The sequence below is a fragment of the Pleurodeles waltl genome, chromosome 12, assembly GCF_031143425.1.
Source record: "Pleurodeles waltl isolate 20211129_DDA chromosome 12, aPleWal1.hap1.20221129, whole genome shotgun sequence".
NCBI lineage: Eukaryota > Metazoa > Chordata > Amphibia > Caudata > Salamandridae > Pleurodeles > Pleurodeles waltl.
The window spans coordinates 433,277,722-433,294,583 of NC_090451.1; the positions used below are offsets into that span (position 1 = coordinate 433,277,722).

At 44.0% G+C, this 16,862-nt stretch overlaps 1 protein-coding gene across 1 annotated transcript in view; it reads left to right on the top strand.

Annotated features, from left to right (window-relative positions):
- BCO1 (beta-carotene oxygenase 1) overlaps nt 1–16,862 on the top strand; it is a 127,809-nt gene that overhangs the window by 91,941 nt on the left and 19,006 nt on the right. The window contains exon 9 of the mRNA XM_069216940.1: nt 13,753–13,847. Within this exon, the coding sequence (XP_069073041.1) occupies nt 13,753–13,847 (95 nt within the window). The remainder of the gene's footprint in view (nt 1–13,752; nt 13,848–16,862) is intronic.

Below are 16,862 nucleotides of genomic sequence, written 5' to 3' on the forward strand. Positions count from 1 at the left end.
ATCAAAGATATTTGTGGATGATATAGAACGAACGTTTACTTCCCAGGGGCCCCTTGAAAAGTGAGGGCCTGGGCAATTGTCTGCATATGCCTTAAGATGTCTCTGATGCTGCCTTCTCCCCTCCCACTGTCTGGGGCCCTAGGTTTAATGATTGTAGGCTTCAGTCTCCTAACATTGTTTGATGACAAAGGGAGGCTATTATAAGTGATACCCCCTCATGGGTGCAACGATGTGCATTACATCTGTGGGAATAGTGGATTCGTTTTTTAGATCACATGCCTCTTTTGATGGAACGACTTGTACCAATTTCAACTTTAAACATACAGTTACAGCTTACGTCTGAGACACTGTTATCTACTTCCTCAGCCTTAATGGTTACAACCGCTGACATCTGAAGGGAGTCTCAACAACTCATGATTACTGGGTCCAATATGAATCGCCACTCATCTGCAAAATTCTTTCTTGGATTGAGAAAGGAACAAATGTTTTTTAGAATCCTGATAACAATAACAACTTATGAAATTGGTTTGTAGCCGTAGAGGTTACTGAGTAGAATGCCTTTCTTGTGAATCCCTCTCTAAATTTATAGCAATCACACTAAAACCCACACTTATAAATGTACATATTTGCTATTCTGAACAAATAAATTATTGTCAACAGTGGACTGTTTATTGTGTTAGAGGGAATGGATCACCCTTCATGAAAAGATGAAAACATTTGCCAAATCTTATCTACTGAACTTAAAATGGATATGGACTGCGTGGCAAACTGAGGAGCAATACAGATAAAAGGCACATGTGACAACAAGCAGTGAGAAGGCAGTGCAGAGTGGAGCCCGTTTGTGACTGCAAGAGCCTACCATTGAAACCCTCCCAATTCAAGAGGAGGTGAGTTTGATGGAATCATACCCTCACGTGCAAAGATCTGATACTGCTATAGTGAGATATGGTGAAAACATCATTGGAATTGAAGCGTGGACTGTGGCTTACCTTAGCTGAGAACCTGTCAATATAACAAGATAGCACAGTTTCTGCTCTTAACTACTTAATCCGCGACCCAAACCAGTTAAAGGAAGCAGATCTGGAATACACATCCTCCATCCGTTATACTGGTATAGAGGTGGGAGCCCAAGACCCATCAGTGTACATTGTTGTGTCTCTTCTGCCGAGGTGGTGGTACATAGCACAGCACTCAGGAAAAAAACTAAGCAGCCAAGAGTTGATGTTGCACTGGCAGTCAATTCCCCAATAGCGAGGGATCATCACCTGGAGCTTGTTCTGAAGGAGGAATTACTGAACTGTCCTGGGTGCAAAGACATCCTGTCTGTAAGCAAGGGAAGGAATGGCAAACCCTGCAAGAGGAGCTGATCATGGAAGAGACTGCAAAACTGACACTTGTGTAGAGTCCATCCGACAGAAACTCACTAAGCAGGGTGCAGAAGGAATTGCAGTACTGCCTGACTGCAGTGCGATCTCCGTCACTTATTCACACCACAGCTAACAAGCCACCTTGAGCTGTGTGCACCGTTGTAGCCCCTACAGAAGCATGAATAAGAGCCAACTAGTGGCCAGTGTGCCCCATAAGTGGACTGCATGACTGTGGTGAAGCCCAAGTGTGCCCTTGGGTCAGGACCAGTACAGAAGACCAAGTGGACAGAGAGGTGCCCCTTGGGTGCTTTGCAACAAACTGAGGTCATCGCAATGAGGCAGTACATGCAGAAGATAGCTTCTGCTATTTACTTTACCAAAGAATCGAACCACCAACTGTGGTTTGTGGCCATCAAGCCCAACAAGTAGCACCAGGTACTCACCAGAGTGCAGTGAGTTGCATAGCGAGTCAAGTAATTACAGAAGTGCCATAGTGAGCCACAAACTACAGTAAGCTGCCCAGAAGAGGCACACCTACTCTAAATCTCTACTACTGTTGGGGCCATTCTACCGACATGCTGCATGCCTGGCTGCCACCCGGCTCCTTGGAAGACTATCTCCTGCTGCCCTGAATGCTGCTCCTATGAACTTGTGAGAAAATGAGCGGGTCTGTGCCTAAGAGACTGAGTGCTAAGACCATCTGGAGGGAGCACAAGCTGTACCTATATATTTACCTCAAATTCTAACCCTGAGGAGGGGGGACATAAAGTAGGGGAACACAAAGGGACAAGCAGAGGAGTAATTTGTTAGTCAGCAGAGACCCCTAAAAGAACAAAGACTTGCACCCATGCATCGGGTATTCATGTATTATTGAATCTTTAGGAGAATGCTATGTTTTCTGTGTAATAAAGTACTTATCTGGACTGAACATTGATTGTATTACATGACTGGGGATGGTATTGATTCCTGAGCCTGAATACCCTGACAGTAACCTCCTTGAAAAGTCTGTGACTGTTTGTCCTCTCCACCACTGGGAATCAAGTGTGGAAATGGCTCTTCTTAGCCCTTTTTGCAGATCCATAGTAAGTCAGGCCCCGGGACAGCAGGGGCAAAAGGGCACAACCCCTAGTGTTATGGCCCAGAAGCCCCATCTGCCTTGTGACCTCCTGAATAGGGTCTGACACTCTCCCTACCTCATCTGATTGAGGCTTCACAGAGATGGATGAAACATATTAGCAGGAGGAGCCTATGGATATCCTAGGAAAAATTCCCATTAAGTGCCTGTACAACAGAGATGGATAAAGATTGAGTGGGTCATGATGCACAAGAGGTAGTGAGTCACTGTCATCGCAAGAGATCATATAGTGATATCACTGAAAAAGTATAAAATGGCTATCTTTCTCACTGAGCAGAATACTCTTTATGCAAAATAAAGAAAGGACTGCCAGCCCCGATACAAAGCAAACCGAATGGTTTCAGATAGTTTTCATGTACTGGTGCATCTGGTGCATGGGAACACTGGAGCCTGTAATTAGCCAAAGCCCAAAATTGGTCTATTGATGGCTGGGGACCTATGTGCAGGAGATCATTTACATGTGTACTGACCATTACACACACTAAGGTAGGTTAGATCTTGGGAAATGTGAAAGTGCAATTATCATAATAAAACCACAAGCACAGCACTAGTTATTTGTTGAAATGGCTGATGAAAGAATTTGCACCAGTTACTTTATGGTTACAATAATAATAGTCTTTACAGGAAGGTTGAGTAACAATCCAGAGGCCAGCAGGGAAGCTACCACCACAGAAGTGGTTCATTTATAAAGTGGGTGAAAACAATCTAAATGTTTCCTTGACTTTATACCAAGGTAAGGTTGAAGTTTAAGAATTGCATCCCTGACCAAAAACAGTTTAGAAAACAATGTAGCATCTGTTGACATGAAAGGAGGTGATATCCATTCAGTTTTAACTTGGAATAAAAACAGTTACACCTATGCCTCAAGCTATAAACAACAGATTGGTAAGTACAAAAGGTCTCCTCATCAGAGGATCACTAACATGAATTATCAGTTGGTAAAAACAGTAGAGAATAGCGATGAAATGGTGACCCCAACAAGATATATTGATTTTCTTTTGATCAATATTAAAAATAAAGTAGCTACTAGAAAACACGCTCAATTTCTCACCTTAGAAATTACCTTTATGCAGTAAAAAACAGAGTCACAGAGGTAGAATATTCTGCACAAGTCTTAGCCAGCAACCAAGGCTGGTTTATGGCCTGGTTACAAGCAATTAAAGAAGATCAAAAGTAACTCAAGGGCAAACATATGGGCCCAGGAAATAGAGATAAGAGAAATGTCACTACGCAGAGGCATACCAAAATGAATATAAGTTTCTACACTGCAATCTCTTTCTGAACATCTTGCAGGGCCCCTGTACCCCAATATAATTTTGTGTGGTACACACAGGATAGTTAGTCTTCCAGAAAATTCTGATGAGTGTACACTCTATCCATTTCAAGATGTCATAATGACTGAGGCCTTTGGCAACGAAGAGAGATATGAAGATGACTATGCAATGGCTATAAAGAGAAAACATAGCCTAGAGTTAGACACCCATTTCAAATTATAGTTCAGTTTGACAGCATAGCAGTGTTCTTTCATTCTCGCTTAGGAAGCAACAATAGGGTGTCAAGGCATTGAATGGGAAATAAAGAAGGGGGCTCAGAAGATGAGAGAGATGAACGAGTTACTTACCTTCGGTAACGACTTTTCTGGTGGATACATTAGCTACCTGTGGATTCCTCACCTCATGAATACTCCCATGGCGCCAGCATTCTACGGAAATCTTCTTACTAGTCTCTGCACGTCGACGAGGACGTCACTGTCTCGCACGCGACGCCGTCTGACGTCATACAGGCAATAAGAGGTCCTCGACGACGTGCGGACGTCAGTACCAATCATTTTTTACGTGCATGAGAACAACCAGGCAATGCAATGAAAGAACAAAGCAACATCCATTATAATGTAAAAATACACCACATTGTATGAATAACTGTAAATCTTTTTATGTACATATATATATATATATATATATATAAAACTCTCTCTTTTAAAATATATACACACACCAAGTATATACATAAAGATATATAGACATATACCTACATATATATAAATATATTATATATATACATCTATTGCACCCTCAAAGACCAAGAGGAGCACACTCAAGGATTACTTGGCAAGACCATAAAGGCAACGGGGAGGCGGGTGGGACCGTGAGGAATCCACAGGTAGCTAATGTATCCACCAGAAAAGTCGTTACCGAAGGTAAGTAACTCGTTCTTCTGATGGATACAACTACCTGTGGATTCCTCACCTCATGAATAGAGTCCCAAAGCAGTACCACGCCCGGCGGTGGGTGCCTAAATGGTCAAACCAAGAAATCCTGCAGCACTGACCGTGCAAAATGGCCGTCCCTTCTAACCTCAGAATCTAAACAGTAATGTTTTGCAAAAGTGTGAAGGGACGACCAAGTTGCGGCCTTGCAGATGTCGACCACAGGAACACCTCTGGCTAAGGCCGAAGTGGCCGACTTAGCTCTGGTGGAATGAGCTCTAATGCCCTCAGGAGGATCCTTCTTTGCCAAAGAGTAACATATTTTAATGCAAAGAACAACCCACCTGGATAGTGTTCTCTTGTGGACTGCCTTTCCTCTCCTCTTGCCCACGTATCCAATAAACAGCTGATCCTCCAGCCTGAAATCCTTTGTTCTATCGATAAAGAAGCTCAACGCTCTCTTTGGGTCCAGACGGTGCAGTCTTTCTTCCTCTTTGGAAGGATGAGGCGGAGGATAGAACGTGGACAAAGTAATTGCCTGAGCCAAATGGAAGGGTGAAACAACCTTCGGGAGGAAAGCAGCCTTGGTCCTCAACACCACCTTATCCCCATAAAAAGTTGTATAAGGGGGTTTTACTGATAAGGCCTGCAACTCACTCACTCTCCTTGCTGATGTTATAGCTATCAGGAAGACTGTTTTTAAAACCAAATACCTCAAGGGGCAAGAATGCATAGGTTCAAAAGGGGACCCCATAAGGAAAGTCAGGACTAAGGACAAATCCCATTGCGGCATAACGAATGGCTTTGGAGGATATTGATTTAGAAGACCTTTCAAGAATCTGATAACAATAGGGGATTTAAATAAAGATGGTTGGTCTGGAAGACATATGAAGGCTGACAAGGCCGATAAATAACCTTTAATGGTAGCCACTGCACAGCCTTTCTGCGCCAGAGATAGAGCAAAAGACAAAACGTCCGATAGATGAGCATGTAAAGGATCAATCTGCCTCTCTCCACACCACGCAACAAATTTAGACCACCTATTAGCGTAGATAGATTTAGTGGAGTGTCGCCTGGCCGCTAATATAACATCCACTACCTCAGGCGGGAGAGAGAAGGAACTCAGGTTGCCCCGTTCAATCTCCAGGCATGTAGGTGCAGACTCTGGAGGTTGGGGTGTAGAACCTGCCCCTGCGACTGTGAGAGGAGGTCTGCCCTGAAAGGGAGACGGAGCGGCGGGCACGTTGAGAGTTGGAGAAGGTCGGAGTACCACACCCTCCTTGGCCAATCCGGAGCTATTAAGATTACTAGAGCCCGGTCTTGGCGAATCTTCCTCAATACTCGAGGAATCAAGGGTATGGGAGGAAACGCGTAAAGCAACTGGCCGCACCAGGTCATTTGAAACGCGTCCCCCAACGCTTCCTGCATCGGATACTGAAGGCTGCAGAACAACGGACAATGCGCGTTCTCTCGAGTGGCGAACAGATCTACCCGAGGAAACCCCCACTTGTGGAAGATTAAACGGACTTGATCTGGATGGAGACGCCACTCGTGGTCTGCCGAGAAGTGGCGACTGAGACTGTCCGCACGCACGTTCAAGACTCCGGCCAGATGGTTTGCTATCAAGCAAATCCGATGGTCCTTTGCCCAGGACCATAGTCGAAGAGCTTCTCTGCAGAGAAGGTACGACCCCACTCCTCCCTGCTTGTTTATGTACCACATCGTGGTAGTATTGTCCGTTAGGACCTGTACCGACTGACCACGAAGGGAAGGGAGGAAGGCCTTGAGAGCCAGACGTACAGCCCGTAACTCTAACAGATTGATGTGAAAAATCTGTTCCTCTGGAGACCAAAGACCTTTGATCTCCAGATCCCCCAGATGAGCTCCCCACCCTAGAGTGGAAGCATCCGTTATGACTGTGGCCACTGGTGGCGACTGCTGGAACGGCTTTCCTTGTGAAAGATTGTTGCCTGCAATCCACCACTTCAAATCCACAGCAGCATCTCTGGAGATCTTGACAGTACCCTCTAGATCCCCTCTGTGTTGAGACCACTGCCTTCGGAGGCACCACTGAAGAGCCCTCATGTGCCAGCGAGCATGCATGACCAACAGAATGCAGGAGGCAAAAAGACCGAGCAGACGAAGGACCTTGAGGACTGGAACTACCGCTCCATTTCGAAACATTGGAACCAAATCCTGAATATCTTGAATCCGCTGAGGCGGAGGAAAGGCCAGACCCAATGTTGTATCCAGTACTGCCCCTATGAACAGGAGGCGCTGAGAGGGCTCCAGGTGAGATTTGGGCTCGTTCACCGAAAAGCCCAGGTCGAACAACAACTGGGTTGTTGACTGCAGATGACGCAACACAAGCTCCGGGGACTTGGCTTTGATCAACCAATCGTCCAAGTAAGGGAATACTGCTATCCCCTTCCTTCTGAGCTCTGCCGCAACCACCGACATCACCTTCGTGAAGACTCGAGGTGCTGAAGTAAGACCAAACGGAAGGACCGCAAACTGGTAGTGTTGCGATCCCACCACAAACCGGAGATACTTCCTGTGTGACTTGAGTATCGGGATATGAAAGTAAGCATCCTGCAAGTCGACAGACACCATCCAGTCTTCCATGTTCAACGCCAAAAGCACCTGTGCTAGGGTCAGCATCTTGAACTTTTCCTGCTTGAGGAACCAATTCAAGATCCTCAGGTCCAGAATTGGTCTCAAACGACCATCCTTCTTGGGAATCAGGAAATACCTTGAGTAAACTCCTTGACCCCTTTCCTGCTCCGGGACCAACTCCACCGCGCCCTTTAAAAGGAGGACTTCTACCTCCTGTTCTAGCAACAGGAGGTGTTCTTGTGAACAATACGAAGGGCGGGGCGGGATGAGGGGCGGAAACTCCCGAAAGGGAAGGGTGTAGCCTTTTCCCACAACACTGAGAACCCAAGTGTCCGACGTAACAGTCTCCCATTTGGTGAGAAAATGCTGTAATCTTCCCCCTACAGGAGAGGAGTGAGTGGGAAATGGTGGAAGCCTAAGGCTGCTTCCCCTGCTGCACCCCGCCAGAGGATGAGGAAGAGGCAGAGTGCTGCTGAGAGGCTCCCCTGGTGCGGACCCTACCCCTCCCCCTAAAAGATCTATAGGGGTGGGAAGAGGCAGGTTGCTGATATCTTCCCCGAAAGGAAGAGGAGGAAGAGCCACGCCCAAATCCACGAAACCTCCTGAAGAATCTGGAAGAGGCCGTGGAAGAAGGAGCTTGGAGTCCCAACGACTTAGCCGTGGCCCTGCTCTCCTTAAAACGTTCCAAGGCCGAATCAGCCTTAGCCCCAAACAGTTTGTCCCCATCAAACGGGAGATCCAACAATGTGGACTGTACATCTGCCGAAAAGCCCGAGTTACGGAGCCAGGCCTGTCTCCTTTCCACCACAGTTGTGCCCATTGCTCTGGCTACCGAGTCGGTGGTATCCAGTCCCGTCTGGATAATTTGGGTCGCAGCAGCCTGGGCATCAGAGACAAGATCCAAAAGACCCTGGGGAAGCTCTGTAAACGAAGAGGAGATGTCATCCATCAGAGCATGAATATACCTCCCCAGGATACAGGTCGCATTAGTGGCCTTTAACGCCAGACTGCAGGACGAAAAAATCTTCTTGGACTGCGCCTCTAGCTTTTTTGAGTCTCTGTCCCCAGGCACCGTCGGGAAAGAACCAGGCGCTGACTTGGACGAACAGGAGGCCTGCACTACCAAGCTCTCCGGCGTAGGGTGCCTAGATAGGAAACCAGGATCAGTTGGAGCCGTCCGATACCTCCTGGCCACGGCTCTGTGAACTGCTGGGGAAGATGCCGGCCTCTTCCACACCTCTAAAACCGGATCCAGCAGAGCGTCATTAAAAGGTAACAGAGGCTCCGCCGCGGCTGAGGCCGGATGCAACACCTCCGTCAAAAGGTTTTGTTTTGCCTCCACCACCGGCAAAGGCAGGTCCAAAAAACTAGCTGCCTTCCGTACCACTGTATGAAAGGAAGCAGCTTCCTCAGTATATTCCCCCGGGGACGAAAGGTCCCACTCAGGGGAAGTGTCCAGCCCACTGGCCGACTCCAGTCCACGCAGCCCATCACCCGAGTCCTCTAGCTCTCCTTCCTCTAGGGCTCGTTGGTACTCCTGCTCTTCTAGTACCCGGAGAGCACGTCTCCTCGAATGAAGTCGTTGTTCAATACGCGGAGTCGACAATGCCTCCGCCGAAGTCGAAGATCGGCGCCGATCTTCAGAAGCCACCGACGCCGCGTCCGGCGCCACATGTAACTTCGGCGCCGACGAAAGAGCAGCTGAAGCAGATGGACCCACCGGAGTCACAGGCCGAAATCCCGACGTCGACGGGATGGAAATCCCCGGGGCCAATCCTTCAGAAGCCACCGGAGCGGCCACCGGCGCCGACACTGGCGCCGAGCCCACGTTCCCAAACGGGAGAAAGGGCATAAAGGGTGCCGGCCGAAGAGGCGCAGGATCACCCAAAGAAAAGGCCAAAGGCCCAGCCGGAGCACCCCCTGGAGCCATCTGTTGGAAGATGGCATACATCGCATTCAAGAATGCGGAACTATCGGCTCCAGGGGTGGGAAAAGCCGGATACTGGGGTGCCTGTCTCGGAGGCGACCCCGACTCCGGCCTCGGCGTCTGCGCCGGAGAAAACACTTGAGGCTCCAATACCTCAATCACCGACGCCTGTCCAGGCGAAGTTGGTGACGCCGGAGAGGGCAACGGCGTCGAAGGATGCGGCGTCACCGTGGGGCTGACCTCCCATGTCTTTCGGCGCCGATCCGGAGACCTGGAACGAGCCTCCCTTGAATGACGCCGAGATTCTCTACGGCGCCGGGAGTCTCGATGACGCCGATGTTTTGGAGAAGACTTCTTGTGATGCTTCTCCTTTGACTTGGCCATAAACAGCTTCGCCTCACGTTCTTTAAGGGCCTTCGGATTCATGTGCTGACATGAATCACAAGTCGAGACGTCGTGGTCGGAGCTCAAACACCAAAGGCAATCGGAATGAGGATCCGTCACCGACATCTTGCCTCCACACTCACGACAAGGCTTAAATCCAGACTTTCTCTGCGACATTATTTCCACGGAGAAAGAGTACGCAGCAAGATATACACTGTAACCGCAAGAGTAACAGTTGCTCCCTCGAAGATAACCGTTTCGAATGCACGGAAAAAAGGGAACTGACGTCCGCACGTCGTCGAGGACCTCTTATTGCCTGTATGACGTCAGACGGCGTCGCGTGCGAGACAGTGACGTCCTCGTCGACGTGCAGAGACTAGTAAGAAGATTTCCGTAGAATGCTGGCGCCATGGGAGTATTCATGAGGTGAGGAATCCACAGGTAGTTGTATCCATCAGAAAGCTAGTTACTGAAGGTGCAGAATCATCATGCACAATTTCAGCACTCTTATCTGGAGTACTAAAAAGGCCACCCAGGAGCAAAACCAAACAAAGATGCAACTTCCCAAAATTTTACAGAAGTGTTATCCATAGATATACGATATCCACCCAGGAGAGGGGAAAGTACAACCAAGGATAGCACAGCTTCTCCAAATTCAGCCGCAGCAGTACTAAAAAACTGCAAGTTTCAACTGGAGCGACAAGGTGCAAATAAATGAAGGAGCAGCTTCCCAGAAATCAACAATTATACTCAGAAGCTATGAGGTCCACCTAGATTCGGTGTGGTAACAATAAAGGCAGGTGCAGTGTCCACAAAGCAAGTTACAATAGTAATACAACAGTATTACCTGTAAATCTATGAGGCCCACCCAGGAACATCATGGTTGTAACTAAACAAATGTGTGGATACCAAGATTAACTACACTGTTATTGAGAGGCTATATGGTTCACTTAAAAGAAAGAGAATGAACCCAAATGAAGACAATACTTCCTTAAGTTTGTTACAAATGCCAGGAACTAGAACAGTGTGACCAAAGGAAGGCATCAAAAACAATAGTATTGCTCAGAAGTAATTGGGTACACCAAGGAGTAGCATGGGTGCAGCCATCAGAAGACTCAGGCTTTACAAACTAATTTCCATTAATGTTACTCAGAGAGCATGAGGTCCGCCTAGTAGTGGTGTGTCTTCAACCTTTAAAGCAAATGTTTGTCAAATACTGGCACTAAGGGCTAAAATGAAGCATAAAGGAGATGATAAATGAAGCATAAAGGAGATGATGAGGTACTTGTTGAATTTGACTAAGTATGTATGTCTTTAAGGGCTGCTAAACTTGGAAGATTGTTGCCCATGTATACATCTTTAAGTAGAGTAAGCTCAGAGGAATGTATGACTTGTGGAAGTGTTGCTCATTTTAATGATCACAAAGAAGTATTTCTTGATCACCTATGCTTTAGGTGTGTGCTTTTAACTTTATTCACTGTTATGAATGTGATTCTAGCTTGATTAAAAAGCACTTAGTTGTGGTGAACAATGTTTTGAATTGCTCTGATGATCAGGCAGAGAGGAGACCAATGAAACCATAAACCTTATGAAGATTATAGCAGCAACTAAATGGAAATTATTAAATTCAGAGTCATGATCCTGAAAGGCAGTCCATAAATTTACAAGTGAAAAAGGGGGTCCATATTTAATAGAGTGCGTCACCTGAAGGCTCATATGACATTATTTTAAGAGAATAGTCTTCAAAAACAAGGAAGAAATAGGTTACAAAATAAAGCATAAGCACTACAATATAATTCTTATAAAAAGGCACAACTACCTTCATTAAAGTAGGGTCTCAACATTGGAAACTATTGACAAAGTAAGAATAAGCTTAAAACTAAATAACTAAGTTCTTATGACAACGTTTAACGTCTGCTGTGACTGGCATAAGGAGAAACTCACACAATTGGCCGTTGCTTCTGTTTTCATTCTTTCAGCCTTCCTTTTACTATCACTGAATTTGTGGAGATACTTAAAGTCCAGCATTGTGCTAACTTTTGGTTCTGACAGGAATCCAATACTTACTAACATTAACTGATCATTCTCTGATAAGCGTGTGTGTAAATGGACTTCTGAACCTTTTTGGCTAAAAGAAGCCTTTTTCTCTTTTATCTGGATAAATTCATGAATTACATGCACAATAACCAAGGAAGCACCAGTATTTCATTGTACAAGATGCTTTTTAAGACACTGTCATGACATATCACAGTCATGAGGTTAAGATTGTTAAATCTAATAAAGCAGGTCTGAAAATAAGATTGCCAGATCTTTAAGAAGAATACATGCTTCTACTACACTACCATACTAACATCTTTACGGGATGGAGAGGCAAGGGGGGCCTTCCTTCGAACAAGTAAGCTTGACCCACATAAATTGCAGTCTTGGTCTTAAGTGTCTCTTGAAACAGACAAGCAGAATAATTTGAACATTGCCACAATTCAAGAAGAATTGTTACTTTTTCTAATGTGTAAAGCAGTGACAGAAATAGGGATGATGAAGTATAAGATGAAGATGGTTGAACATGTAAGGAAAGTAAAGAAATAAGAGTTTTTTTTTTTACCTTCCACAGATATCTCAATGTACTAATGACAAACTTATGAACTCATAAGAATTCTTCCTGAATGTTGGCAATAATTCAGTTACTCAGCTTGTCTGGTTTAAGAGATGCTCGAGTCCCATAGAGAAGTTTGTGGCAAGTCAAGCTTGGTTACACAAACCCCCTAAATGGATGGACTCGCAAAAGATCTTGCGCTATCTGATCAAGTTATGACCTGGGGACCGAAAAATAAGCCTTCCAAAATAATTCTCTCTCACTGAACTGAAGGAAGTGGTCAACATCTCTCCTAGTAATAAGGCAGCAGGCAACTACAGCTTCCTCTCTGCCCCTTGTACTTTTTGCTTTATACTTACATCTCTCATACAAACACTTAAAGCAGCCCTTGAAGTTATCTCTTTCAAAGTAACACTACAATAGCACATTTTCATTTAAGGTACCAAATCAAATGATGCCATGCAGCATCAGCACGCCCCCCCTTTTTGAAGGATGAAGCAAACAACAAATTGAAGCCTTAGCACATTGATGATTACTTGCTGAAGATTCTTGTACTGGGCAAGATTGTGTCAGTAACTAGTTCACAATACCTTTGTGCCCGTGTCATATCTGAATCATCAAGTAAGAGGATATGGAATGTAATCAAAATGTTTTCCAGGTGACTAATTAGCTTCAACCATTTGTTTGCAGTTGGAAGCCAAATTATCTATTTTGAGTGAAAGAGTAAGTAAATATGGAAAACAAGCTTTCCAGTCAATGTGGCTGGCCAAATAGAGTTCCAACAAGCAGAACAAATGAAATATTTCCTCCTAAGGAACAATTTTACCAGGTCAACGTTAATAAACTAGCACAATCCTATCTTATAAATTACGTGAATACATGAATATCAATTCTATCAAAGCAATACATGATAGGAAGAGAACAGCACACTGAAGGTAAAATGCACAGAACTCTTACTGAAATTATCAATACACTTTACAAAGGAGACAAATGTGATGATAATTCAGAATGTTTGAATAAATGCCAAAATGTTTTGAACATTACTGGGTTTCATTCAATAATCCCATTTTAGATGCATGCCGTAGAGAAAACTGGATTAAGGTTTCTCCACCACAAATGTAGCATTAGAGATACAACCATTCGTTAATAATAAAACCAGAACAAGCTGGGATCACAACACAGTTTAACAAGTGTTTTAAGTCAACATCGGCAAAGCTTATTCAATAGTTTTCTTAGATCAGAATCAGCCAGCAAAACTATGATCAAACCTCTCACTTATTCTAATGGCCAAACCCAATAACGATCCTCCACAATGTCCATTCAGTCCTATAGTGCTCTTAAATTCTAATCCTAAAACTCATGTTCTGGACAAATTATTAACACACATCCCAGAGAGCTACAATACACCAATGACATACCAATATCATAAGTGTGCTACACAGAAATCAGTATCTTAACATAACATTTGCATTTCAGCATGATCCACCACCAGTGGAATAATTCAGATTCTTTTGTACTGTGCAGGAATTGAATTACCTCGAATCAACTATGATTATAATGGGAAAAATTACCGCTACATCTACGCAGCACATGTTCAGTGGAGACCGATTCCAACACAGGTATGCATCTTTCTTGGTTCCATTCTTAATATTCACATTGAAAATGGTCAATTAACTGTGTGGACTGCTCCACTGAATACACCACCAGTTGCTTATAAAATAAGTAATCCATGGACTAATCGGTAGCTATTTAGAGCCTTTCTATTGCTAAGATTAACGGAGTAAGTGTACAGCTAACACCACAATAGTATTTTGTTGCACTGGTCAGAATGCATGAGTGCAGGGCACTTCTGGTTCCCATGTAAAGTGCTCTAGCTCTACTGCTGTCAGACCAAGTTCATGCTATATAAAACTGCAAAAAAAGAAATACTTATATATTCAACCCAGAGAGTATAGTGTGCATTTTAGTTAAATAGTCTGCGCTAGCAGAATTTTTGAAACTCAAGTATACAGAGCAGAAGGATACATTCCGGGTAGATAACACTATTTGTGATTTTATGTATTATTCTTGATTTCCATGTACAGCTATGCTAATGTGAAATAGTGATACCCTGCTTTTTTCTCCTCTTCTTAAGCTGTTTAGCTTTGTCAACTTGACTATCATTTATATTAATTACTGTTTCTGGTGTTCCTGTGCATAAATATACTTGAAAAAACATATAAAAAGGATGTAACAAGACAAAGTGTATGATGCTATTAACAAAGTGACATTTCATATATTTATTTGTACTTTTGATTTGTATTGTAAGGAGCATGGCATGCCCACTGCAGGGCTTTCCAGCATAGTAGGATTTGACAGTACTTTATTTGAAAATCGTATATGAACTGCCTGAAGCAGCTTATATTTTCTGTTCCGAAGAACAAACTCCTCATTACATATTGAAAGGCAGAAAGCCTTGAGTTTGATGGGAGAAGTGATATTGTTGGAGAATGCTTACTTTTAGGTCGAAGCATACCACAGCTGTCTTGCTACAAAGACATATTGGGAACATGCTGAAAGCTTACCTAGTAATGCTTTCTGTGCTTTGCATACCATTGGCTTGATGCTGTGTCCCTCACATTTGCTTGCTTTCTATTCACTGGCATTACTTATTTTATCTGTTTTAGCCTGTCCATCTTGTTTTGTCACTCCCATGGAGCATAGCCTGTTTACCACTTCCCTGATTGCCTCCTTTTATTCTTCCACGAGTACTAGTTTTCCTGGACCTCTTTTTAAATGTTTGTATAGCACGCCATGCGAGTGCATGTTCTTTCCAGTTGTTTACTGGTGTGCTTCTCTGCCCTTTCTCGGTGCTCCACGTTGTTTTCTCTTCCATGTTGTGTTCCCTCCATTCACCACTGACATTTGCATCCTCCACCCTTCATGAAGATTGGGCTTTAACCCCCTTTTCCCCACTCTCTATGCCAGTTGAGCTTTCACCACTTGAGCTCTCTTGATTACTTCCCTCCCTTGTCCTCTGTTTTACTACATCCCAATTTTTAAGTCTAGCCTACAAGGCAGCTTTTATCTGTAGTCAAAATCATTCTGTGAACCACGATGCTTTCCATGAGAATAAAAAAAGTGGTAGGGTATCTGTAAAAGGAGTGTGACCTAAGTAATTAAGGGTGGGGCCTAAAACATATGAATTACAGTCCTCTGCTTTACACAGCATGCTGCCTGTCCAGAGCTTCGGTGCCTCTTTTTAGTTTTTTGCTATTGAATATAGACAAACCACACAATAAACATATGTCTAAGACAAGCCAGCACTATTGGTTCTGTCAGTGCTTGTTAGCAGTTTCATATAAATGAGTAACAACAATGATCTTGTTGTAAAATAATTGAAATTGGTAATTACAAATTGTAAATATATGACCATCATTCTGTATACATTGAAAAGAGGCCAAGGATTCGACAGGTATATAATCTGAACATTGTTATGTCCCACTGACTAACATTGACTTTAGCCTCAGCACCAGAGCTCTGAATAGCGCATCATTATGCAAGCAGGACACCCTCCCACAACCAGAACTCACATGGACACCTAAACGCAACTCAGTGTTGTTGGTTTTGACAAACTGGGAATTTAAAATGCTCAGGTTGTTGTATGAGATCCTTTTTCCAGATTGTGGTTTGTGTTAAGTACACAGGGTTAAAGGGCAAGGCTGATTAGCAAATAAAAGTTTGCAATCTCACTCCTGTTGTTTGGCCCTCTGTTCTGCATTGCTACCACTGAACTTTGCTCATGAAACACATTGCGTGCTTAGAATAGGAGAAGTCTGTTGTTACTGACTGTTGCTGTTATCCAACAGCTGTTATTCACTGTTGAAACTCATTAAGATAATATAATCACAAATGAATCCAAACAGGGGTTATGTGACTGGTGCCGCGCACTGGGCGCCGAGGTCGGTGGCACTGCATTTTGAAATATCTCATCAGTTAAAAAACACCTGCTGCAGAGTTTCCTGTGTGTCCAGCAATTTTTAGGCAATACTAAAAATGTCAAGGTAACTAGAGGAAATGAAAGTTTTATCTAGTGCAATTTTGGCTCATAATAAAGTAGCACAGAGGGTTAATGTGCTTGCTGCAAAGCACATGTGAAATGCAAATTACAGAATTTTATTTTATTTAGATAGTGTAGTGACTTACTGCTTTTGCCACAAAGATCCTTTTGCAACTTTCAGTTCATAAGTTACAGTCCTTGTAATGTAGCATAAAATGCTATTTACTGGCAAACAGCTGCATACAAACTGCAAGGTATAGTTTTAGAACCTAATGTTTTTCCCCTGGCCTTTTGTTATCCTAAGGTTTCTAAAAAGGGTTCCTTTGGGTAGAAATATATTTCTTATTAATAAAGCCAACCCCAAACCACTGTGTTAAATCCTACGTTTGAGTGTCTCCAGCCCAAGCACTCAAAAAATATACTTCTTACCAGTGTGAATTACACATCACTCCTATATCTTGTGGTCTTCATTTTCTTATGTAACATTTCCTATACGTTGATTTACACGCATTGAGGGTGCCAACAAAGACTGTTACACCAGGCACCACGAGTTCTAAAGCCAGCCCTGCGTGTAGTCACAATGCAGACTACCTCC